Source organism: Erythrolamprus reginae, chromosome 4 (assembly GCF_031021105.1).
Source record: "Erythrolamprus reginae isolate rEryReg1 chromosome 4, rEryReg1.hap1, whole genome shotgun sequence".
Lineage (NCBI taxonomy): Eukaryota > Metazoa > Chordata > Lepidosauria > Squamata > Dipsadidae > Erythrolamprus > Erythrolamprus reginae.
Window position 1 is genome coordinate 105,701,929 of NC_091953.1, and position 25,189 is coordinate 105,727,117.

The following is a 25,189-nucleotide window of genomic DNA, read 5'->3' on the forward strand; positions in this document are numbered from 1 at the left end:
TTCCTAATGGATTTGCACACATTATTTGCTTTTACATTGATTCCTATGGGAACAATTGCTTCTACTTAAGAATGTTTCTACTTAAGAACCTGGTCACGGAACGAATTAAGTTCTTAAGTAGAGGTACTTAAGATGGCCGGGATTAAAGGAGAAATGGCAGGAAACTGGCCGGGTCTTCGTGCCGCTCTCAAATTTCCTGGGAAATTTTTCCGGGCTTGGATTCTTAAGTAGAAAATGGTTCTTAAGAAGAGTCAAAGACATCTTGAACACCTGGTTCTTATCTAGAAAAGTTCTTAAGTAGAGGTGTTCTTAGGTCGAGGTACCACTGTACATGGAATGAAAAGGTGTAGCTGATGGAGAGAATAACTGTGGAAAGTACATCGGGAATTGGAATTTCCCGGCAATAATTATTTCAATAATTGTGCGAGTTACATAGAGCTGGCCATTAGGTTGTGAAAATGGTGGGCGGAAAAGGCTGGATTTATAATGCAGAATATTTAAGAAGGAAATTTGCCCTCATTGTTGCAGAGGGCAATCAATTGCTTAAGTGGCTTCAGTAAAGATTCTTACCTGGTTGTGCTGCATTGGATGCCTTCTGCCAAGTTCCAATCAGCTACATAAGAAAAACTAATAGCACCAAGAGGTAAAAAGTAGAGAAACAGTGGCTACATCCTCTAGCCTAAGGTGTCGGGTCAGAATTTCATTTCCAGCTATTTGCTTAGTACAGAAGTATTAAAGGCACCCCAGGTTATAATGCATTATCATTGTAAATTCTCCATCGATCAAACTTTATACACTGTATTTTTCCAGGAAGAAAAGGAGGTGAACTTGCATCAGCTGTTCATGCCTACAGTAAAACAGGTGATCCCTACATGAAATCCCTGGTGCAACATATTCTTGGCCTCGTATTCCATCCCATCCTGAATTTTCTTTATCGTTGGATTTATGATGGAGAATTGGAGGACACATACCATGAAGTGAGTTATATAAACTACCGTATTTTTCGGAGTATAAGATGTTCCAGATTATAAGATGCGCCTACTTTTTTGGGGGAGGAAAACAAGATATACGCTAGTGCAGTGATGGGGAACCCATGGCATGGGTGCCACAGGTGGCACACAGAGCCATATCTGCTGGCACGTGAGTCGTTGCCCTAGGTCAGCTCCAACGTGCATGTGTGTGGCAGCCAGCTGATTTTTGGCTCACACAGAGGCTCTGGGAGAGCGTTTTTGGCTTCCAGAGAGCCTCCAGGGGGATGGGGAGGGCGTTTTTGCCTTCCCCCTGTTCCAGGGAAGCCTTTGGAGCCTGGGGAGGGTGAAACATGAGTCTACTGGGCCCATCAGAAGTTGGGAAATAAGCCATTTCCAGCCTCCAGAGGGCCTCAGGGGGGGGAAGCTGTTTTCGACCTCCCCAGGCATTGAATAATGGGTGTGGGCACTGGCACATGCACAATAGCAGGCACACATGGTCTTTCGGCACCTGAGGAAAAAAAGGTTCGCCATCACTGCGCTAGTGCCATAGGTATGGGAAATTATATGAAAATACAGTAGTCCCTCGCTATACCGCGCTTCACCTACTGCGGCTTCACTTCATCGCGGGTTTTCAAGAAATATTAATGAGAAAAATCATTCGCGGATCTTCGCTGGTTCCTGAGGAAGTCGATCGGCAGATTTAAACAGCCCGCGGAACTCGATCGGTAGGTTTTTCAAAAAATATATATCTAAAATTGTAAAACTGTATTTAAATACTGTATCTAAAATAAATACTGTGTGGGAAGGGTTTATAAACACTTAAAACAATGAAAACTTACCAAACAATTACAATATAAATACTTAAATAAGGACTATCAGTCAATAAATTCCCCATTGCGGATTTCACCTATCGCGGCCGGGTCTGGAACGTAACACCAGCGATAGGTGAGGTCTTACTGTATACCAGTTTGGAACTGTTTTAAGTTTTTTTTTTCTTTGCATAGATTGGTATTGTAAACAGAATCAGTAAATTATTCAGCATGCAAACTGTTAGATATAAAGCTATTCCCCCATCTCTTTATTTTCTCTTTATCTCTTTATTTTCCTTCAGGTAACATTTTAATTACGTTAGTGTAATGCTTTCTAAATTCCTGCTAGTTGTTGATTTAGACAGAAATTTTAGAACAAAAGGACACAAAGAAAAAACAAGACTCATAAAACACTCACAATAACTCTGCCTCCCAGCACAACAAACAGTCTGCTTTAGTTTCGTTTTTCAGCACAGCTTAATTAGCACAAGGGGAAACAAATCTGACTCCCAGCAATTTACCTGCTTGTGGGAGGCCCGTCCAGCAATAGGCAGCAGCGGTTCGAGGGGCCAATTCAACAGACAATCAACTGCTTGTGCTAATCAGGCTGTGCTGAAGCTGAAATGGGCTGTTTGCAGATTGCTGTTTGCTGCAAGGAGGTAAATTGCTGTTAGGCAGAGGCCAAAGGGCGGGGCTACATTCAGTATATAAGATGCACCCAAAATTTTGCCTTCTTTGGGGGGGCAAGCGCATCTTATACTCTGAAAAATACATTAAGTTATTTTTAAATAACTTAATACGTTATTATTAAGTTATTTTTAAATAACTTAATACATTTACTTAATAATATTTACTTAACAATAAATAGTATTTACTTAATAATAAACTTGCTACTCAATTTAAACTTATTATTAAATTACATTATTACAATTTAAAAGTGAGCTTAATATATAATTTAATTACTAACTTAATATTTAAATAACTCAATATGCCACTGCATTACATCTTTCAATATTTTGGATCCCCAGGGACCTATCCACAGGGCCGTTCTGTAGATTTCAGCTTGGCATTCAATACCATCATTCCAGAAATTTGTCACTGTAAGTGTAAACTGATTCAGTTAGCTGTGCCTATCCATACTTGTTGGTCGAGTATTAACTTCTTGTTGGATAGGAAGCAGCAAGTGAAGCTAGGGAACATCACATCTGGCAATTAGCATATCTGGCAGTTAGCACAGACACCTCTGGGTTGTGTGCTCTCTGCATTGCTCTTCTCTTTCTATATTCATGATTTCATCTGTAGGGATCCCTCTATTAAAATACTGAAGTTTGCTGATGATACAGTCATTGGTCTCAGTGAGAGATCCGCATGTAGATGGGGGATTGAACAACTGGCTGTATGATGCAGCCGGAACAATCAGGAGCTGAACATGCTTAAAACTGTAGAGATGAGTGAAATTTAGGAGGAGTCCTTTTATTCTATCATATCTTAATATACAGTGTTCCCTCGATTTTCGCGGGGGATGCGTTCTGAGACAGCCCGTGAAAGTCAAATTTCCCCGAAGTAGAGATGAGGAAGTAAATATACTAATTTTGGCTATGAACAGTATCACAAGCCTTCCCTTAACACTTTAAACCCCTAAATTGCAATTTCCCATTCCCTTAGCAACCATTTAGATTAATACTCACCATGTTTATTTATTAAAGTTTATTAAAAAAATATTTATTAAAGGCAAACGAAAGTTTGGCGATGACATATGACGTCATCGGGCAGGGAAAACCGTGGTATAGGGAAAAAACCTGTGAAGTATTTTTTAATTAATATTTTTGAAAAACCATGGCATAGACTTTTCGTGAAGTTCGAACCCGCAAAAATCGAGGGAACACTGTATTAGACACCACAATATCAACAGTAGAATCCTTCAAGTTTGGGGTTATGTAATCTCACAGGATTTGAATGGACACCTTACATTAAAAAGGCACAACAAAGAATGTTCTTCCTATGTCAACTCAGGAAGTTCAGATTGCTCCAGGAGCTGTTGATACAGTTCTACAGAGGAATTACTGAGTCTATCATTTGTATTTGTATAACTGGTTTGGTACAGCAACTAAACAAGACAGGTACACAGACTCCAGTGGATAGTTAGTTAGAAAAAAACAATTGCAACCAACCTGCCTCCCACCTGCATATTGCACAGGTCAGAAGGAGGCTGAGAAAATAACTACAGACTTCTCATATCCTGCGCATAAACTTTCGACTCCTCCACTCCAAATGTTGCTATAGGGCAGGAAAGCCCCCCCCCCCCCTCCTCATGATATCACTCTGCTGAACACCTAATTCTCACAATCCTTTCTTATGTCTAAATATATTTATCCTTGTTGTATGGCTGTAAATACAGCGGTACCTCTACCTAAGAACACCTCTGCTTACAAACGTTTTTAGATAAGAACTGGGTGTTCAAGATTTTTTTGCCTCTTCTCAAGAACCATTTTCCACTTACAAATCCGAGCCTCCGAAACTGTAACCAGAAAAGGCAGGGAGAAGCCTCCGTGGGGCCTCTCTAGGAATCTCCTGGGAGGAAACAGGGCCGGAAAAGGCGGGGAGAAGCCTCCATGGGGCCTCTCTAGGAATCTCCTGGGAGGAAACAGGGCCTTCACCCTCCCTGTGGTTTCCCCAATCGCATACATTATTTTCTTTTCCTTTGATTCCTATGGGAAAAATTGCTTCTTCTTACAAACATTTCTACTTAAGAACCTGGTCACGGAACAAATTAAGTTCATAAGTAGAGGTACCACTGTATTATTATTATCCTTCTTAACTTCTTCATTACCCCCTCTTACTGGTATTATGATTATTACTACTCTGTTGCTTTGCAAGTATACTAATCATACTTGGCCAAATAAAGCTGTTCTGTTCTATTTTATTCTGGAAATTCAATGTCTATATCCCAGAAACTAACCAAAAAACTATTTTTAAATTGGCCCTGCTTACAGCCCTGGTTTGGCTGTAAAAAAACCCACACAACTTAATGCATATCTTTGTATTAGGATAAAATGACCAGGATCCAAGGAATCATGACCCATTTTTTATCAGAGATCTAAAATGAATATGCAATGGTTGATTTTTTAAAAATCTAATATTTATTCATGTTTGTTGAAATAGATTATAAATTATAAATTTAATAACTTCGCCCATTTTCAAAAGCAGCCATGTTGGCTGAGAAATTATCTCAGTTAAAGTAAAAATATATGGACCAGTTATGTCCCACAGAATGGGTCTTCTCCGGGTTCCGTCAACTAAACAATGCCACTTGGCGGGACCCAGGGGAAGAGCCTTCTCTGTGGCGGCCCCGGCCCTCTGGAACCAACTCCTCCCAGAGATTAGAATTGCCCCCACCCTCCTTGCCTTTCGTAAGCTACTTAAAAGCCACCTCTGCTGCCAGGCATGGGGGAATTGAGATTCCCTTTCCCCCTAGGCCTTTACAATTTTATGCATAGTATGTCTGTATGTATGTTTGGTTTTTTATATTAATGGGTTTTTAATCGTTTTTAGTATTGGATTATTATTGTATGCTGTTTTATGATTGCTGTTAGCCGCCCCGAGTCTTCGGAGAGGGGCGGCATATAAATCCAATAAATAAATAAATAATTTTATTAATTATTATAATAATAATAATTAAAAAATTAATTTTAATTCGGTTATGTACTAGGATAAATGCACAACATCCATTATAAACTTGGAACTTTAATTAGTAAAATAAACTTCCATCTGATATATAAATCTCACAGGTGAAAACCCCAAGAACATTCTACTATGGCAAATATGAATATCTTGGTGAATATGACCCTTACAAAAAGCTTGTCATACGGTGTTTTGGGGAAGAAAAGAGGGGCCTCATTATATTGGGGCAATTGAAAATGTGAGTTTTCTTCTAGGACTTTGATTGCTTTTGTAAACAGGCTCTTAATTTCCTCAGCAGAAAATCACTCCTGTTATATGTTGGTTGGAAGGCCTTGGCATTTGTTCATCAGTTAGATTGTACTATGATTTCTCATTTCTCCTGCAATTCTTTTTTGTACTAGATATAATAACAAAACTCAAAGAACCTTGAATGCGTAAACTGAATCAGTAAAATAATTATGCAATTATGTTCTGACCTTGGTTTCCTTCACCCTTTCTAAGATCTTTTTTTTTCATAGGATTATTATAAAATGCTCTTGCTTTTTGTGTTTTTTAAATATAAAAATAGTGTTTTCTAAATACATTAATTGTGTGTTACTTTGCCCTGGTTATAAAACGAGCGTTTTTATGGTTCTGAAAGATGATTTAATTGTGTGATGGATTTAAAATTATATTTTACTCATTAATCCTTCAATTATGGTTTCATGCCTGTTGTTGAGCAGAATTAGCTATAGTAAATTTTAGAAAATGGACCTTTAAAACATATTCTTTCATAAATGAATAAGTGTATATGTTATATATATGTATTTATGAGTTACTATTATGTTCCAGTGCAAATGTGTATATCGGGGACCGGGTGGGGGTAGTTTATGATACTTTGGGATATGTTTCCTCTTACTCTTTTTCACCTATCCTTTTTCTGTTCCTCTTTTACTTGTACTTATTTGTATAGCACATATTGAGTATGTGATTTAGATTGATGCCGGTGATCTTGTCTACTCATAAATAAATTTTAAAAATTGAAAATGGGATGTCTTTACAAGCTCTTATTGTTTCTTCTTGCATAAAAAACAGAATCATCTATTTTCAGATAAAGTCTGGTTCGTGGGATTAGGATGTATGCATATAAATAGCTGAAACATCTAATTCAGAAATTACATTTCATTTATAGTGAAGATAATGATCGAAGAAATCCAGCTAAAGTGTTTGCATTAGAATGGATATAATGAGATTTATTACTTTGTTTATAGAAGTTCCAATATTGTTTAAATGTGCCTACTTCCATTGTTGTGTAGACAATCTTATCTTTTTTCTTTCATTTAATTGGGAACAAAATGGATTTAAAACAGCCTTATATATACCAGTGCTAATACACGTACCAATGCTAATACTTTCATAATGCTAATATTACAAGGTACTGTATATGCACGTATAGATTTGTGTGTATTTATTTTGAGGAGCTAACAGATGAAGATCCTTCCTTTCATTTTCTGTAATATATTAGTAGGAATAATTTAAGATTAGGATCCCTGATTATCACAGTAAAGAAAAAGAGGGAATGAGCAAAGCAAGAATATATAATTGAGATATAAGATGAATATGCAGATAGTTAAAAGGGGCAGTTTGAGCTTGGGGAAAGGAGGCATTTAAGCCAAGTGACCAAATGAGGATTGAATTAAAATACTTTCTTTAACCAGACCTGGTGATAAAAACAGGCACAGATAGGTACCAATTTAGATTTGTCATAATGTTTGAATTTTGTGTGTTTTTCTTTTGATAGGATGTCCAGCCATAATTGTGGACAACCAGCAGAGAGATGTGCAAATTTATTGATTATTTTTGACAATTTTACCCTTTTGAGTTATTGGTAAAATCAATAAAGGCAGGATATAAATAAACAAAGCAAAAAATTAAATATTTATTCATCAATTTCTAACTCTCCACAATTGTTGAAGACTCTTGGCAGATCTATTAATAAAATGAACATGCCAAAGTAATCAAACAAAAATATCTTACAAATAAATGTCCGAAAGCAATGCATAGTGTTAGACTCCCAAAAGCCCTCTGGAAAAGCTCTGTGTTTAATTTTTTTCAGAAAGTAAATAATGTTCAAACAGATGGAATTCTTACAGGAGGCCATTCCAGAAGCTCAGTCTCCTCTAAGGGGAAATGTCTATTGAATTTTTCTAGCATGAGATCGCTCACTAGAAGAGGTGTCGGCTGTGGCCTAGACACTTTTTGGATCTATATACTTTAATCTCAAAGTATTGCACTCATTTGGATTCTTCTGTTTTGTTTCCAACATTGGGGAAATAGATAATGAATTAGGGGATTGCTCTTATGTTTGAATTATTTAACAGATGATCTAATGTGCATTAGGAAGTTATGGCTACCAGCAAAAGGGAAGGAGGGAGACTAAAATTTTCTCACCAGTTTTTTCTAGATGTATTTCTTAAATAGATGGTCATATTTTATTTTTTGAAAAGATAATTTTTTTTCTAGGTCTGGGGTCCCCAAACTTGGCAACTGTGCTATGCTGGCTGGAGAATTCTGGAAGCTGAAGTCCACAAGACTTAAAGTTGCCAAGTTTGAAGACCTCTGCTCTAGGTTATACATAATTGATTTTGTGTCCTATAATGTTCAAAATTAACTAGATTCGGGTGCTATTATGACATGATTCTTTTCTTAACGTTTTAGGCTAACAGAAAACCTGAAAACTTCCAACTTTGGAAGTTATTTAAATTGGGATTTTTAAAGATTATTTTTAATATTAGATTTATTTACATTGTCATTTTATATTGTTGTTAGCCGCCCCGAGTCTTCGGAGCTTCAGATCCTACAGTGAAAACAGATCGGTTGTGGCATGACAAATCTAATAAATACAAATACAAAATTTGTGTAGCGTGTACTCATAACCCTTTGCTGTGAATTGATGATCTTTTAAAAATGAATTTTTAAAAAACAAGTCTATAAGCTAGCATGAGAGAATTTGGTTTTGCAAGGCAACAAACAAGTTGTAAAAAACAAATAAGCTTTTTTTTTTGCCAAGACTAAGCAGCAAAGGTATTCTGATAAAAATATAAATAATGATGCATTGAATAGAGAGCTAGATTAAATATGTATGTATGTATGTATACATACATAAATACATACATACATACATACATACATACATACATACATACATGATGGTCTTGGTATATTTGGGTTTCTTCCCGTGTAGGATTTGGAAATTTCTGGCGACGTTTCGATGAGGTCCCACTCATCATCTTCAGGCTGGTGTTTCTGTCCTTGTTCTAAGGCGAACACAGCGAGACACTTGTTCGCCCTAGAACAAGGACAGAAGCACCAGCCTGAACATGACGAGTAGGACCTCGTCGAAACGTCGCCAGAAATTTCCAAATCCTACACGGGAAGAAACCCAAATATGGCAAGACCGTCATACCTGTATCCGTGAAAATCTACGAAAACAAATATATATATATTTGGGATTGGATACTGTAGCCTAGAGGATAATTCTCTGCCTTACAAGGCAAAGGTTGCAGGTTCAAGTCCCAGTGGGTATGTCTAGCTAATGAGGCCAAAATAAGGCCGAAATAGATCTATCGTAGTCTCCCTTAATTTTCAAATTCAGCAAAAAACATGTGACATATATATATATGTATAATAATAATAATAATAATAATAATAATAATAATAATAATAATAATAATAATAATTTATTAGATTTGTATGCCACCCCTTTCCGAAGAACTATATGTATATATGTTTTTATGAATAGAAAAATAGGTGTGATTATATATGTATCATATTTAGGCTTATTATAAAACTGTTTTATCCACAGTTCTTTGTAGCTTCAGATCCTACAGTGAAAACAGATCGGTTGTGGCATGACAAATACACATTGAGAAAATCAATGATTCCTTCTTTCATTACAATGGATCACTGCAGAAAGGTATGAAAAAATAAACCTGATAAGAATATTCTGATCACTTTAAAATTGATGGATACACACATGCATACTGTCAAGGTTAGCATCCAAATTAAATCAGAGTCCAAGTCAAAGTATTCCTCAAAGTTCCAATTTATTTCTGGCACCTACACTGGGAAAACGGAATTTCAGTTTCCCACACAGTTGAAAGTTCACATCCTGTGACCCACAAACTTGTCACGTTGTCCACTCAGATTGTGCCAGCGTGGCAAAGCCTCCTTCTGCTTCTGTCCATGTGGTAGGGATAGGATAGCCTTGAACCACCCAAAAGAATGCTTTGTGGCTGCATCTGCTTCCTCATGAAAATTCCCCCTCCCAGGTTCCCATAAATATCAGACCTTCTATAGATAGTGTTCTGCTGGCGTGTTTCAACCACCCGTAATTACAGGGTAATTAGTCCAGGAAGATACACACCACACAATAAAAGGAAAACCCAAAACAGAAAAACAGAAACAGCTCCCTTTTTAAATGTCAAAGGGATTTTCTGGTACACACAAGGCACAGGTTAAATGCAGTCCAATTGCTCATCCAATAACTGGGAAATTGAGTCCAATTATAAAGTCCAGAGAGTCCACACACACAATCCTGAACAGCAAAAAACCCACGATCTTGACAGAACAATGAATCAGATAAACTGCCATGAGGCTAAAACACCAGCTGCACGTTTATCTGTAGCACTAATTACAGCAGCCCCACCCAACCACAGGCGGCCTCATTTTCTCTTGTAATAATCCTTCAGTTGTTGTCTCCTATGCATCATTCTATGCATGCGTGGATGTGTCATTAATTCTTGTTCAGAATCTAAGGATGATACAGATGATTGATCTCCTCCTGGGCTGTCTGCCAAACTCCCCTATTCCCTGTCACTCACGCTTCCTTGGTCAGAGGAGGCTTCGTCGGCAGATTCTACTGGGAGCAAAACAGGCCTGCGGCATGTGGATGTCTCCCCCACATTCACATCCACATTCCTTGGGGCAGGAGCTGGGCCAGAACTAACCACAACAGATAGTGTGGCAAGCCATTAATTTATCACCAACTTCTGCACCGGCTTGACACATACAGATATTCACACACATAATATGGAAGCAGACCTTAGAAAAAATGATATTCTATAGCACAGTGGTTCTTAAACTGGGTATAATTTGACATATCCTGTGCATAAGAGGCAATTTATAGTTGGGTTGTTTTTTGTTGTTTTGTTTGGTGAGCGTCTAGTTTGGAATTGTTACCACCAAGCCAAGAAATAACATATGTAGGGACTAATGACATTATTTGTGTTGTGGTTGGCTCTGGCCCAGCTCCTGCCCCAAGGAATGTGGAGGTGGATGCAGGGGAAACATCAACATGTCATAGGCCTGTTTTATTGCTGACAGAGTCAGGTAGTGCAGTTTCCTCGGACGAAGAAGAAGGTGGGGGTGACTTGGAAGAGGGGGGCTTAACATACAGCCTAGGAAGCCAATCTCCATTATCTTTGGTCGATTCGGATGAGGAAGTGTTAGACCCACGCAGGCGCAGAATTATGCATAGAAGAGACCAATTGAAGAAATATTATAGGAGATAAGAGAGGCCACCTGTGTTTGGGTGGGGCTCCAGCAATTAGAGCTGCTGATATAAATAGCAGCGTGCTGGCTTGGCCGTTGTGGAAGATTATCTGATCGTTGTTTCTTCAGCACCGTGCCCTGCTGTTTCCGGACTTCGTTTGCTGATTTTTCACGACTTTGAAACCAAAGCAAAGTGTGTGTGTCTCACTTCGTGGAAGAAGGAGGGCTGTGACGTTTCTTCACAGCTGCTAGCTAAGTACTTAAGGACTGATTAAGGGAATTGTACAGACTACCAGGTTGTTTTGGGAAGAGTGCTCTTTGCAATACAAAAAGGGTGCTTTGTTTCTTTTGAATTTTGTTGATAAAGAACATTGTTTTTGAACTTTCAAGTGTGTGTGTGTCTGAAATTTTTACCCTTGAATTTTTGGGAGACTCATACCATAGAGCCTGGCAGAACAGAAAAATCTTCCACACAATTTGGGACTTGGTAATGGGGCAGTTGGGTCAGATAACCACTGCTATAGAGCCTTTTTCTTCAGACTAGTCTCCAAAATTGGGCACATAGAACTTTTTTTTTTACAATAAATGGTGAAAACATTCTACTAATGATAAGAGTCATGGTGGTTCAGTGGTTAGCGTGAAGTACTGCAGGCTATTTCTGCTGATCACTGGTTGCCAGCAGTTTGGCAGATTGAATCTAATCAGGCTCAAGGTTGACTCAGCCATCCATCCTTCTGAGGTGGGTAAAATGGGGACCCAGATTGTCGGAGCAATAGGCTTATTATGTAAACTGCTTAGAGGGGGCTATAAAGCACTGTGAAGTACAGTAGTCCCTCGCTATACCGCGCCTCACTTACTGCGGCTTCACTTCATTGCGGGTTTCTAAGGAAGTCGATCGGCAGATTTAAACAGCCCGCCGAACTCGATCGGCAGGTTTTTCAAAAAAAAAATAAAAATCTAAAATTGTAAATACTGTATTTAAATACTGTATCTAAAATAAATACTGTGTGGGAAGGGTTTATAAACACTTAAAACAATGAAAACTTACCAAACAATTACAATATAAATACTTAAATAAGTACTATCAGTCGATAAATTCCCCATCGCGGATTTCACCTATCGCGGCCAGGTCTGGAACGTAACACCAGCGATAGGTGAGGGACTACTGTAGTCTATAAATCTATGTGCTATTGCTATTACTACTTAACTGGGCATCCAAAGTGGTAGACCTATCATTAAACTAAGGTAAATGCCCTTTATTTGCTAAGTCTGCTTAGAGTATAGAATTGGAAGGAGCTTTTGAAGCTGGAGTAAATTTTGTATATTTATTGAATTTGCTTTTTGTATACTTCATTTTAATAAGTAAAGCATACTCCCTGAAAAATGTTTTGAAAGGAATAATGTTCTGCTCTTTAAAAAAACCTTCAAAAATAATATCCTTTTCATATTTAGGTTCTCCTAATAGGAAAATCCATAAACTTCTTACATCAGGTTTGCCATGATCAAAGTCCATCAACAAAGATGATAGCGGTGCCCAGATCTGCAGAATCTCCAAGAGATGGTATGGAATTAGAACAAGTTTATAATATCTTAACTTTTGCCATACAGATGTTTGTCTTAAGGTTACATAGAAACTCAGCAGTAGCTTTGTTTTTTACTTCGTTATTTTTCAGTTTATCATTATCTAAAATAATAATGTGTCAAAAGTACAAGAGCGAAAGTTTTCTGGCTTGTAAGGTTCAATAAAGTCTTTCTTTAGGAGATGCAGAAACGCCTGAACAGTCGATTGTGTCATTCTAAATATATAGTATGCTCTCATATATAAGGTGCTTAAGTATAAGAGTGTTGCTAGGTTGTTATTTTCTTGCTGCAGGGAGTTCAAATAACAAAAACCATAATATTTTTGAGCATTTTCGTTTATATACAAAATGGTTTGAAATCATTTGTCAGTTAAATCTGATTTGAAATATGTGATTGATTAACAAAATCAGGTTAGTTCGTGCCTTGAATCAAATTGTCAAATCAGGACAGTCAGGTTTGGAAAACTAATTTGAACTGGGAAAGTGACTTTTATATTTAAAAAATATATAGAATGGAATGGAATAGAATAGAATAGAATTCTTTCTTGGCCAAGTGTACACACAAGAAATTTGTCTTGGTGCATATGCTGTCAGCGTACATAAAAGCAAAAGATACATTTGTCAAGAATCATGTGGTACAACACTTAATGATTGTCATAGGGGTCAAATAAGCAATGAAGAAACAATCAATATTAATAAAAATCTTAGGATACAAGCAATAGGTTACAGTCATTCAGTCCTAAGTGGGAGGAAAAAAGTGATAGGAATGATGAGAAAAAACTAGTAGAAATAGAAGTTCAGACTTAGTAAAATTTTTGACAAGGTTGAGGGAAATATTTGTTTAGTAGAGTGATGGCATTCAGAAAAAAACTGTTCTTGTGTCTGGTTGTCTGGGTGTACAATACACTGTAGCGATGTTTTGAGGGTAGGAGTTGAAATAATTTGTGTACAGAATGTGAGGGGTCAGTAAATATTTTCACCGCCCTCTTTTTGACTCGTGCAGTATACAGGTCCTCAATGGAAATTACCGTGTTTCCCCGAAAGTAAGACAGTGTCTTACTTTCTTTTTACCCCCAAAAGCCCCACTACGTCTTACTTTCGGGGTATGTCTTACATTGGAAAAAAATTGAAAGGGTCGCGTTCCCGAAGGCATCTCCCCAGAGTCCAGAAGGGCAGCCGCGGGACAGGAGCCTCGTGAGCCCTTTTCCAAATTCAACCTCAGGGCTCCAAGCGGCGTGCACGCATGGAGCCGCAGACGCGTGTCGGGGAAGCGTGTGTCTGGAGGGGAGGAGCCGCTCTGCGCAGTTGGGCAGCCCCACCTGCCTGCCGGAAAGGAGGAGGGCGAAGGAGGGCGCAGCTCCGGCCACTCGCTTCGGAGCCGGTCGCCCTCGCTGGCTGCTTGCAGCCGAGCCTCGGCAGGACTCGGTTGCTGGGACGAGTGCCTTCGCTGCAAGCCGCCGCCCGCTCGGCTCGCTTTGGACCAGTGCCGTCCTTCGCTTTGCCAAGCTGGGGAAGAGGCGGTGGCGCCGCGGCGAGGCGAAGGCGAGGGGCGCGCGGGGATCTTGGAAGCGACGTCATCGGGCTCCCCCCCCGGCAATACCCCTGTGTTTCCCCGAAAGTAAGACATATGTCTTACTTTCGGGGTACGGCTTATATTAGCCGACCCCCCTGAAACCCCCGATACGTCTTACAATCGGGGGTGTCTTACTATCGGGGAAACAGGGTATGATATAAATCAAATAAATCTAATATAATAAAATATATTTTATTATATTTATTTGATTTAAACAATTGAATTGATCTAAAGGTACAGGGGACGCGGTGGCTCTGTGGCTAAGATGCTGAGCTTGTTGATCAGAAAGGTTGGCTGTTTGGTGGTTTAAATCCCTACCACTATGTAATGGAGTGAGGTCCCTTACTTGCCCCAGCTTCTGCCAATCTAGCAGTTTGAAAGCCTGTAAAAATGCAAGTGGAATAATAGCGAGCATAGTGTTCCATGCGCCTTTGGCATTTAGTCACGCTGGCCACATGACCACGGAATCGTCATCAGACAGTGCTGGCTCTTCGACTTAGGAACGGAGATGAGCACTACCCCCTAGAGTCAGGAACGGGTAGTACATATGTGCGAGGGGAACCTTTACCTTTAAAGGTACATCATTTGGAAAGCTAATTTGAAGATATGATCAGATTCATAGCCTTGAATTTCTGATCAAAACTTCACTTAATTGTAATTATTGTTCCAGTTACAATTTCAAATGTACTATTATTTGAAAATTTATATATAAGAAACTGTTTACTTCCAAAAGGTTTTTTAATGTGTATAAGCACATTATCACCTATGTGCAGCTCTTTAAAGCAACTGCATTTTTTTCTTGAGATCACCTAGCAACTGCTACTGCGTATTTATTTATTTTGCACTTTTGGGGAATTTCAAAGCACCATACTATATTGATTTACATCTCATCGTACTTATGTCAGAAGCACCAAGGTGCTTCCCTGATTGACAGGATTAGCAGTAACATCACTGTTGTCCCAGGGACACTTAGTTGGGGCTCCTTTCATAATTTTCATAAGCATCTTAAAAAGTGATTAGAACAGTACAGTGGTACCTTTATTTACGAACTTAATTTGTTCTGTGACCAGGTTCTTAAGTAGAAAAGTTTGTAACAAGAAACAATTTTTCGCATAGGAATCAATATAAAAGCAAATAATGCGTGCAATTGGGGAAACCACAGGGAGGGTGGAGGCCCTGTTTCCTCCCAGGAGATTCCTAGAGTGGCCCCATGGAGGCTTCTCCCCGCCTTTTCCGGCCCTGCTTCCTCCCAGGAGATTTCTAGAGAGGCCCCACGGAGGCTTCTCCCTGCCTTTTTCAGTTACAGTTTTGGAAGCACGGATTTGAGAAGAAGCAAAAAAATCTTGAACACCCGGTTCTTATCTAGAAAAGTTTGTAGGTACAGGTGCCACTGTAGCTTTATTTAGTCATTGCAATAAAGTAATCCAACTCATATGTTCTGTTCATTTTGTCTGCTGGTTTTAATCATGAGCCTGTGATCTGGGATTTCAGGCCCCTCTTAAGTTTCTTTAACATTTTTGTAGGTAGAGTCAATTTTCATAAAAGTTTCACATATTGGTCAGTGCCATAGACTAGCAAGGATGTAACCTGGACATGAAAAACAAGGCAAGTTCTATTAAATGTAGATAAGACCCCCAGCACCACGATGCCTTATGTTAATAAAAAGCTGATTAGCTGCTATCTCCACACTTTGCATCATATGCTATTGGGTCAAGGAGAGGTCCTAGCCTCTACACTTAGACTTTCAGTGATGAAGCCCATCTAGCATTGCGACTTAAGCCACCTACCTTTCTACAGATGGAATAGATTCTTTTTCAACTTTTTAGCCTTCATCCATCCTTCCAGAGAATTTACTGGGATTAGTTTAAGCTTCATAATTTGGTCCTGAAGAATAGAGCGAATGTGCTCAGCATACTTACACAATGTCAATTTCATGATGTAAAATAAAAATCCCTACTACCTCTAGAAAATTCACCATAATGCTATTAAACAAGCAAGTATTTAATATTCTATTCACCGTCAAATTATCTGGGTGTAACTGGGAACCATTCATTTTATAGAATTCAAGTCAAATAATTATACATAGTGCAAGAGTTGATAAGTTGTGCTTGTTTTGCAATCCTGATAACTTCTTGTTTTTCTGTAACAGCTGCTGAAATGTTCACAGATTTGGAAAATGCATTTCAGGGAAAAATAGATGCTGCATATTTTGAGACCAGCAAATACTTGCTAGATGTGCTCAATAAGAAGTACAATATACTGGAGCATTTGCAAGCCATGCGACGCTATTTGCTCCTTGGTCAAGGAGATTTTATCAGGCATTTAATGGATTTGTTAAAGTAAGTAAATGCAGATTTTAGAGGGAATGACTGTTAATCTGTGGTTGTTAAAATTGTCATTTGTCACCTTAAAATTTAATATATGATGCTTTTATGAAATAATTCTACTTCGTTGGATGTATAGAGTATTATTTTGTAAAGGATTTTTATTTTCCTTATTAAATGGGACAGAAACTCATCAATATAGGAATATTGTGGATAAAAAGACCTTTACTGAATATCCTGTATAAAACTTTTTAAAGTTTATGTATATACAATATATGATAAGCCCATATACAAAGTATCACAAAAGTACAGCTTTATGTTTTTAAAGCTTAAAGCACTATGTCTCAGTGCGTGCATACATACACAAACACATAGTTGTTGATTTTCATTTTTCCTATTCTTTGTTTAGTAAAAGAAACTGCAAAGAGAGAAATGTATCTGTGAAACTCAATATTAAAGTTTAAGTTACAATATCTCTTAATCTTTTATTACTTTATTATTATATTCAGCAATATATCACTCTACTTTAGAATTAACACTATATATATAAATTTTATTTACGGTCAAAGACCATCAATATAATATTAATAATAATTAAAAGGAAAAAGAACAGGAAACAGGACTTTTGGCTGGGCAACCAAGATTGACCCATTGTAACTATACAAGAGATGTACATATCTCGCTATGAAGGCACACATTTGCGACGAATCCCCGCTGCTGCCGTGCAGAATCTGGCCACCTGTGCCGTAATCCTGGCCTGCTCATCCCCAAGCAACCACCGGAGATAGGCAACGTCCGAGCGGCCAGGATCTCCCTCAATAAGTGGTAGAATATGCTTTTTCCTAATGTCAGTGTAAAAGGAGCATCTCAGGAGCATGTGTCCCTCAGTGCTCCTACTTTTAACACTACATTACTTTTTCAAGTTTCTATTGGATAACATTTGGTTCTTTTAAATTTTGGTGGAACAATTTTTCAAAATTTTAAAAAGCTGATATCTTGTGTCTGTCCTTTTAAAGTTCTTCATAAGATATTAACTATGCATTCAACTTACTTTTAAGTGAGTGTACATAGGATTGCAGCCTGATGGTACAATCCTATTTGTATACACTCAAAATTAAGTTTCTTTTAGTTCAAACAACTATATTTACTGAATAGGATTCATAAGATTGTTTTTATTTATGTAAAATATAACACTTCTCAGTCTCTGTATTTAAAACTTTATTAAATTTACATTCTACCTTTTCATGAAGATAACTTCAGACATGGTTAGATTTTATATATACATTATAAAATAGTCAATTGCACTATTTGAATTGTTTATGCAACTGCCAGTAATAGTGTCAATCAAATCTTTTAAAAATTCTGCTCTTTTTTCTACATTAATTTCAATTGATTCTCTCATGCTTCTTGTTTTCCAGCATCTTAGATTGTAAATTTGAGAGTAAGAGTTGCCTTTATGTTAAATTTATATGGTATCTTCTGGTTATTTATTGCTTCAGCAGCATATAAGCTACCAAATAAATCCTACACAGATATAAAACTTTAAATTCGGCACTCTGGATTTTACTATTCAGAGGCTGCTATCACTGAATAATATTTTGACAAAGAGAAAGTAAAGACTACCTTTTGATGAATATATCATGATATATTTATTTAAATGTCTATTCAGATCCCAAGCTTTTAAAACTCCTGGATCCGGTACTTTTAAATTCAGCACCCCACCTACTTCCCTTAGTGTCAATATTTTTAAAAGCATCTTGGATTTTCTTTTACAATGGCATTTCAATAGTATAATGGCAGACTTCCTACATGTTACATTTCTTTTCCTTCAATAATGCCAATTTTTCATTACAAAGGATTCCATTTGCTTGCCAGACATCAAAGAGACATCTATTTGTCCAAGAACTCAAGTGCAGCAGGGAATGATAATGAGACAGAAAATTGGCACAACATTTTGGTCTGTCAAACACTGGAGAGTTGTGAATTAATGGAAATAAACACTTTTTGACATAGAATTTTTAATTTGCTATTTCAGATTCTAGGAGCATAAGCTTTGGTTCTAAATATTCTTTAATGCACAAGGCACAACTGCATAGTCTTTGCCATTAAATTTACAATGAAACATCTAACATTTTTTTTGGAATCCAAAAATGATATTTTCTTTAAAAAAAATTTACAGTATGTACGGTATTTTGAACTAATTGATTCTAGGACAATCATATTCTATATAAAAGAAGTTCCCCAAATCTGTAGATCGTGTAGCTCTTTGAAAACAGTCTTCTGTAGCCATTTTGTGTCACTGTCTCTCCTTTGCCCTTACAGGATAGGCTTGTTTAAAAAGAGGAAAATAGGAAAATCCTTTAAAAATAAGAGCAGAAGGAAAGAACAGCATTGGATTATACCCAATCTAAAAAGATTTTAGATTAGATTTTTTTTAAATAATAATAATAATAATAATAATAATAATAATAATAATAATAATAATTATTATTATTATTTATTAGATTTGTATGCCGCCCCTCTCCATAGACTCGGGGCGGCTCACAACAACAACAAAGACAATGTAAGAACAAATCTAATAATTTAAAAAACACTAAAACCCCCATTATTAAAAGCAAGCATACACACAAACATACTATGTATAAACTGTATAGGCCCGGGGGAGATGTCTCAGTCCCCCATGCCTGACGGCAGAGATGGGTCTTAAGAACTTTACGAAAGGCAAGGAGGGTGGGGGCAGTTCTGATCTCCGGGGAGAGCTGGTTCCAGAGGGTCGGGGCCCGCCACAGAGAAGGCTCTTTTCCTGGGTCCCGCCAAACGACATTGTTTAGTCGACGGGACCCGGAGAAGGCCAACTCTGTGGGACCTAACCGGTCGCTGGGATTCGTGCGGCAGAAGGCGGTCCCGGAGACATTCTGGTCCGATGCCATTTTATATTATAGGAAAGATTGTGTTGCATTGCTACTAAGATAATTCAGATATGACCTGTGGTTTTAAAACGCTGCATGAGTGCAGTTGAACATGAATGGAGGAAAATGCTGTGCTAAGCATTTTTATTGACTTCTGGCTCCTGGCTCCTGAATCTGAATTGAAATATGAATGATTAGTAGATTAGAGTTGCTGCTGTTGTTGAAATTTGTATCTCAAGTATTAACAATTACAAAAAATAATGGGATGTAGAAAATGTGCACGTTCTTTGTTGCAGTTTGCCAAATTCTGATAGAGGCATCACTCCAGTATGGTGTTGCTTTTAAAAAAATAATAATTCACTAAACGAATCTGTTCACTGATTATAAAACTATTGCATCTGCAGTGGGATGAAAATGGGGTATAGTAATATTGTTTGTATTTGTCTTTTATTTATATTATTTAAAAATAGGCCAGAACTTGCCAGACCAGCTACAACATTGTATCAGCATAATCTGACAGGAATTCTTGAAACAGCTGTCAGGGCAACTAACGCACAATTTGATAATCCTGAGATCCTCAAGCGCTTGGATGTTAGACTTTTGGAGGTATTTTTGAGCCATTTTAGTATTTCATGATAATGTTAGATTTGATTTGTCAAAAGTAATAAAGATATGCTTTGAGGTCAGCAATATCCAAAGTACTATCATCTTTCTGGATTATGAGATTTTCTTGATTTTACACTGTTATTGCACTAAAATGTGTTTGAGATATTACAAAGCAGTAGTTTATTTATTTATTTATTTATTTATTTATTGATTGATTGATTGATTGATTGATTGATTAGTTGATTGATTGGATTTGTATGCCACCCCTCTTGTGGACTCGGGGCGGCTAACAACAGTGATAAAAACAGCATGTAACAATCCAATACTAAAACAACTAAAAAACCCTTATTTATAAAACCAAACATACATACAAACAAACAAACAAACATACATACCATGCATAAATTGTAGAGGCCTAGGGAGAAAGAATATCTCAGTTCCCCCATGCCTGACGGCAGAGGTGGGTTTTAAGGACCTTACGAAAGGCGAGGAGGGTGGGGGCAATTCTAATCTCTGGGAGGAGTTGGTTCCAGAGGGCCGGGGCCGCCACAGAGAAGGCTCTTCCCCTGGGTCCCGCTAAACGACATTGTTTAGTCGACGGGACCCGGAGAAGGCCAACTCTGTGGGACCTAACTGGTCAGTGGGATTCGTGCGGCAGAAGGCGGTCCCAGAGATAATCTGGTCCGGTGCCATGAAGGGCTTTTTGGTCATAACCAACACTTTGGTTATGTTGGATAAGAAAAACATATGGCTACAATCCAAATTAAACATACTTATAATGTACATGGTCTTACTGCAATGTATTATGGCCTAAATTATAGTTCATCTGAATTTATTCTGATACAGTTTTGTTAAGATACAGTCTGATTTTGGGTAGTTGTAATTTCATTATTGTTCTTCTCTTTGCTTAGCTGAACCAAAAATTGTATTCACTTGTATTTCCTTTATTCTCTGTGTTGACAAACTCTTATCTCCCAGCCTAAAACTAACGTTTCAGTTTGGTTACATAAGGTTGGTCTTTCTTTTACCCACTGTGTGTTGGCAATTGATCATTACTAAATGCTGGATAATGATAACTTTGGGGAAATAGCTAAATAACTTATAACGATTTATAACTTTTTTAAAGGTGTCTCCAGGTGATACTGGTTGGGATGTTTTCAGTTTAGACTATCACGTTGATGGGCCAATTGCAACGGTAAGGATGTATAGCTCAGTTTGTCCATTTTTGATCTCCTCCTACTTAGTTCTCTAAATACTTATTATTAAAATAGCCTTTGTACTTTTAGAAGTACATGATTAAAGAGATTGCTTGATATCTTTGATGTACCCATTGTATTAAGAGTACAGCCAACATCTCAATTTTCCTAAATTATTAATGAGTGTTAAAATGCTACATTTTAAGACCTTCATTATTTGAAATAAATAATTCATTTGCTCTGTCGGAGATTTTAGAAAGTACTTAATAAATGGATTTTCATTTTCAGCCATTATTCTAAAACTGTAGCAACTAATTTGGGATAATTTGTGTGAACTGTAAAATGTATTTTAGGGAACCTATTTGTACTCTTTAAATAAATTGATATATAGTATTCATTAAAATAGATGAGAAAATAGCACCATTGTTCAAAATGCTTTTACTATATGTAAAGAATAACATTGCTCTGTGAATAAGGTGTCAAAAATCAAACTTTGGTCAGGAGATATTTGCAACATATAGTTTAATCAAAGGAAGATAATATCTAACTTAACATTTGTTAATCCATTTGTATATTCTGTATCCTCCTCCATAAGTTATGAATAGTTGCAGAGCTATATAATCAGTTCCTTAATATTTAATTTTTGTTGTAGCATGCTGTTAACCATTTAACGCATTTTCCTTTCATTATAATAAACTTTTCACATATTGAGAATTGAAGGGTAGTGGAAGGATTTTATTATAGCTATAGTTTATAATATGGTACTCTTTAATGTGATTATTCCTTAAACAAATTAACCCGAGCTATATAAGGGACAGAATTTAAATCTATATATATCATGGAAATAAAGAAGACATTTGAATCATGGACAAGGGAAGTGTATATAAACATTTATTTCTTTATTCAACTTCTATGCTGCCCAATCCCAAAGGACTCAGGGCAGCTTACAGTAATAATATAAATACAAATAGATACAGAACAATAAGAAGTCGAATATAATATCTAAAACTATAAAACCCCATATTAAAAAGAACGCATTAATTATAAAACAGTCATAATTGCATGCATACATACCATTCATACAGTTTGGCCTTGTCAATTGATGGTCTTAAGCATAAAACATATCCGGAAAGACTTAATGAACCCAATCTGTATATTCTGGAGGACAGAAGGAAAAGGGGGGACATGATCGAAACATTTAAATACGTCAAAGGGTTAAATAAGGTTCAGGAGGGAAGTGTTTTTAATAGGAAAGTCAACACAAGAACAAGGGGACACAATCTGAAGTTAGTTGGAGGAAAGATCAAAAGCAACATGAGAAAATATTATTTTATTGAAAGAGTAGTAGATCCTTGGAACAAACTTCAAGCAGACGTGGTAGATAAATCCACAGTAACTGAATTTAAACATGCCTGGGATAAACATATATCGATCCTAAGATAAAATACAGGAAATAGTATAAGGGCAGACTAGATGGACCATGAGGTCTTTTTCTGCCGTCAGTCTTCTATGTTTCTATAGTTCATGGCACCGCAGGCCTGCTGGCAAAACCAGGTTTTTATGACCTTACGGAAGGCCAGTAGGGTGGGAGCAGTAGGGACATCGAGGGATAGTTGGGAAAACCGTAGTTCTCGGCAGCGATGCTCTTATCTCCTCCTGTTGCTTCCGCGCCACCGGAACCAGGATCCATGTAGATATGGGTAACATCCGTTGTAAGCAACTGTGGCCATATATATCTGGCTTTGATAAGTTACTCTTTCAGTTTTCATCCCCCATTCATAATCTAATTGTTTAAGATTGTTATGATGTCAAATAAAATATGAAAATAAACATAGATCCTTATGATTAGAACTCTAATATTTTAGTTGGATTTTCTGTACTAGCCAAAGGTGTCAAAATCTAGATTTGATTCAAATGACTAAATTTTTTCGGGGTTATAAAATATGCCCTTGGTCTTTGAAGCTGTGCATTTCTTAGGTTGACCTGTGGATAAGACGTAGGGGGAAAAGGAGCAACTATTTTCTAAACCCATAGGTGCAAGAATCTCTCTTGGATTTTATGAAATGTTCTTTCAGTTAATGAACAAAATTAATTATTTCAGCAGTCATTAAGACATAGTGTGAGGCAGAAAGGTCCAAGGAAAGGGAGATTTTACTGGGACAATACTAACAGCTGAATCTTATCCATCTGTTACAACATAAAGACTGATCCAGCCAATAAAATGTGTTATTTTTTATACCATCAGTTACTTCTACTATTGAAACAGCATAGAGAAATTGTATGGGTGAGGAATTAATGGGACTCTCCCCTCCCTATCCACTCAGATAAGGAACTGAAGCAGTAACTAATTGTGTTTGCAGCACAGATCTTAACTGTTTGGTGCATTCAGAATATGTGTACTGTATTTAGTAAAAGATTTGCCATAACTCCTATATTTGGGCTGAAGAAGCTCTGAGGAGCAGGTATCAAAGCACTTGAATGTAAGGAAGCTGAGATAAATGAACCCAGAACTACTTTTGCACAACACAAGTCCCCATTGTGGTGTTATCCTTATATTTATTGTAACACAGAGGAACAAGAGAAATCCTTACTTACTAATGTGAGACTTCTTAATAATAAGACTGTAACTTGACTGAGGCTTTGTGTTCAGATCCCATAACTCAGCTGCTTGAGTCAACAATGATCTTAAGCTATTGCACTATCCTTTTAATACAGATACTTAAAGCCATAGAAGCAGCAGCACTTGAGTTTTTAAAGGTTATGATCGAAATGTTGCTATTATTTGCAGATGTTTACACGAGAGTGTATGAGCCACTATCTGAGGGTGTTTAATTTCCTATGGAGAGCAAAACGGATGGAATATATTCTTACTGACATATGGAAAGGACATATGTGTAACGCAAAACTTCTAAAAAATATGCCTGGTAAGAGATTAACTTCAGTGCATAATTATTTCAGTTGTTGTTTTTGATCCATAATATTTATTTATTTATTTATTTATTTATTGGATTTGTATGCCGCCCCTCCCCGTGGACTCGGGGCAGCTAACAACAGTGATAAAACAACATGTGACAATCCGATAGTAAAACAATTAAAAACCCTTATTATAAAACCAAACATACATACAAAACATACCATGCATAAATTGTAAAGGCCTAAGGGGGAAAGAATCTAAATCCCCCATGCCTGACGGAAGAGGTGGGTTTTAAGAAGCTTACGAAAGGCGAGGAGGGTGGGGACAATTCTAATCTCTGGGGGGAGTTGGTTCCAGAGGGCCGGGGCCGCCACAGAGAAGGCTCTTAACCTGGGTCCCGCCAAACAACGTTGTTTAGTCGACGGGACCCGGAGAAGACCCACTCCGTGGGACCTAACTGGTCGCTGGGATTCGTGCAGCAGAAGGCGGTCCCTGAGATAATCTGATCTGATGCCATGAAGGGCTTTATAGGTCATAACCAACACTTTGAATTGTGACCGGAAACTGATCGGCAACCAATGCAGACTGCGGAGGGTTGGTGAGACATGGGCATATTTGGGGAACCCCTGATTGCTCTCGCAGCTGCATTCTGCACGATCTGAAGTTTCCGAACACTTTTCAAAGGTAGCCCCATGTAGAGAGCGTTACAGTAGTCGAGCCTCGAGGTGATGAGGGCATGAATGACTGTGAGCAGTGACTCCTGGTCCAAATAGGGCCGCAACTGATGTACCAGGCGGACCTGGGCAAACGCCCCCCTCGCCACAGCTGAAAGATGTTTCTCTAATGTGAGCTGTGGATCGAGGAGGATGCCCAAGTTGCGGACCTTCTCTGAGGGGGTCAATGACTCCCCCCCAGGGTAATGGACGGACAGATAGAATTGTCCTTGGGAGACAAAACCCACAGCCACTCCGTCTTATCCGGGTTGAGTTTGAGTCTGTTGACACCCATCCAGACCCCAACAGCCTCCAGGCACCGGCACATCACTTCCACTGCTTTGCTGACTGGACTTCAGATTATCAATAGAAGGGAATATT

At 37.8% G+C, this 25,189-nt stretch overlaps 1 protein-coding gene across 2 annotated transcripts in view; it reads left to right on the forward strand.

The window, feature by feature from the left end:
• TUBGCP3 (tubulin gamma complex component 3) overlaps positions 1–25,189 on the forward strand; it is a 99,567-nt gene that overhangs the window by 47,872 nt on the left and 26,506 nt on the right. For both annotated transcript variants that reach the window (XM_070751152.1, XM_070751153.1), the window contains exons 11-17: positions 811–977; positions 9,306–9,416; positions 12,446–12,554; positions 16,296–16,485; positions 19,850–19,985; positions 21,112–21,180; positions 23,970–24,105. In XM_070751152.1, coding sequence (XP_070607253.1) covers positions 811–977; positions 9,306–9,416; positions 12,446–12,554; positions 16,296–16,485; positions 19,850–19,985; positions 21,112–21,180; positions 23,970–24,105 — 918 coding nt within the window. The remainder of the gene's footprint in view (positions 1–810; positions 978–9,305; positions 9,417–12,445; positions 12,555–16,295; positions 16,486–19,849; positions 19,986–21,111; positions 21,181–23,969; positions 24,106–25,189) is intronic.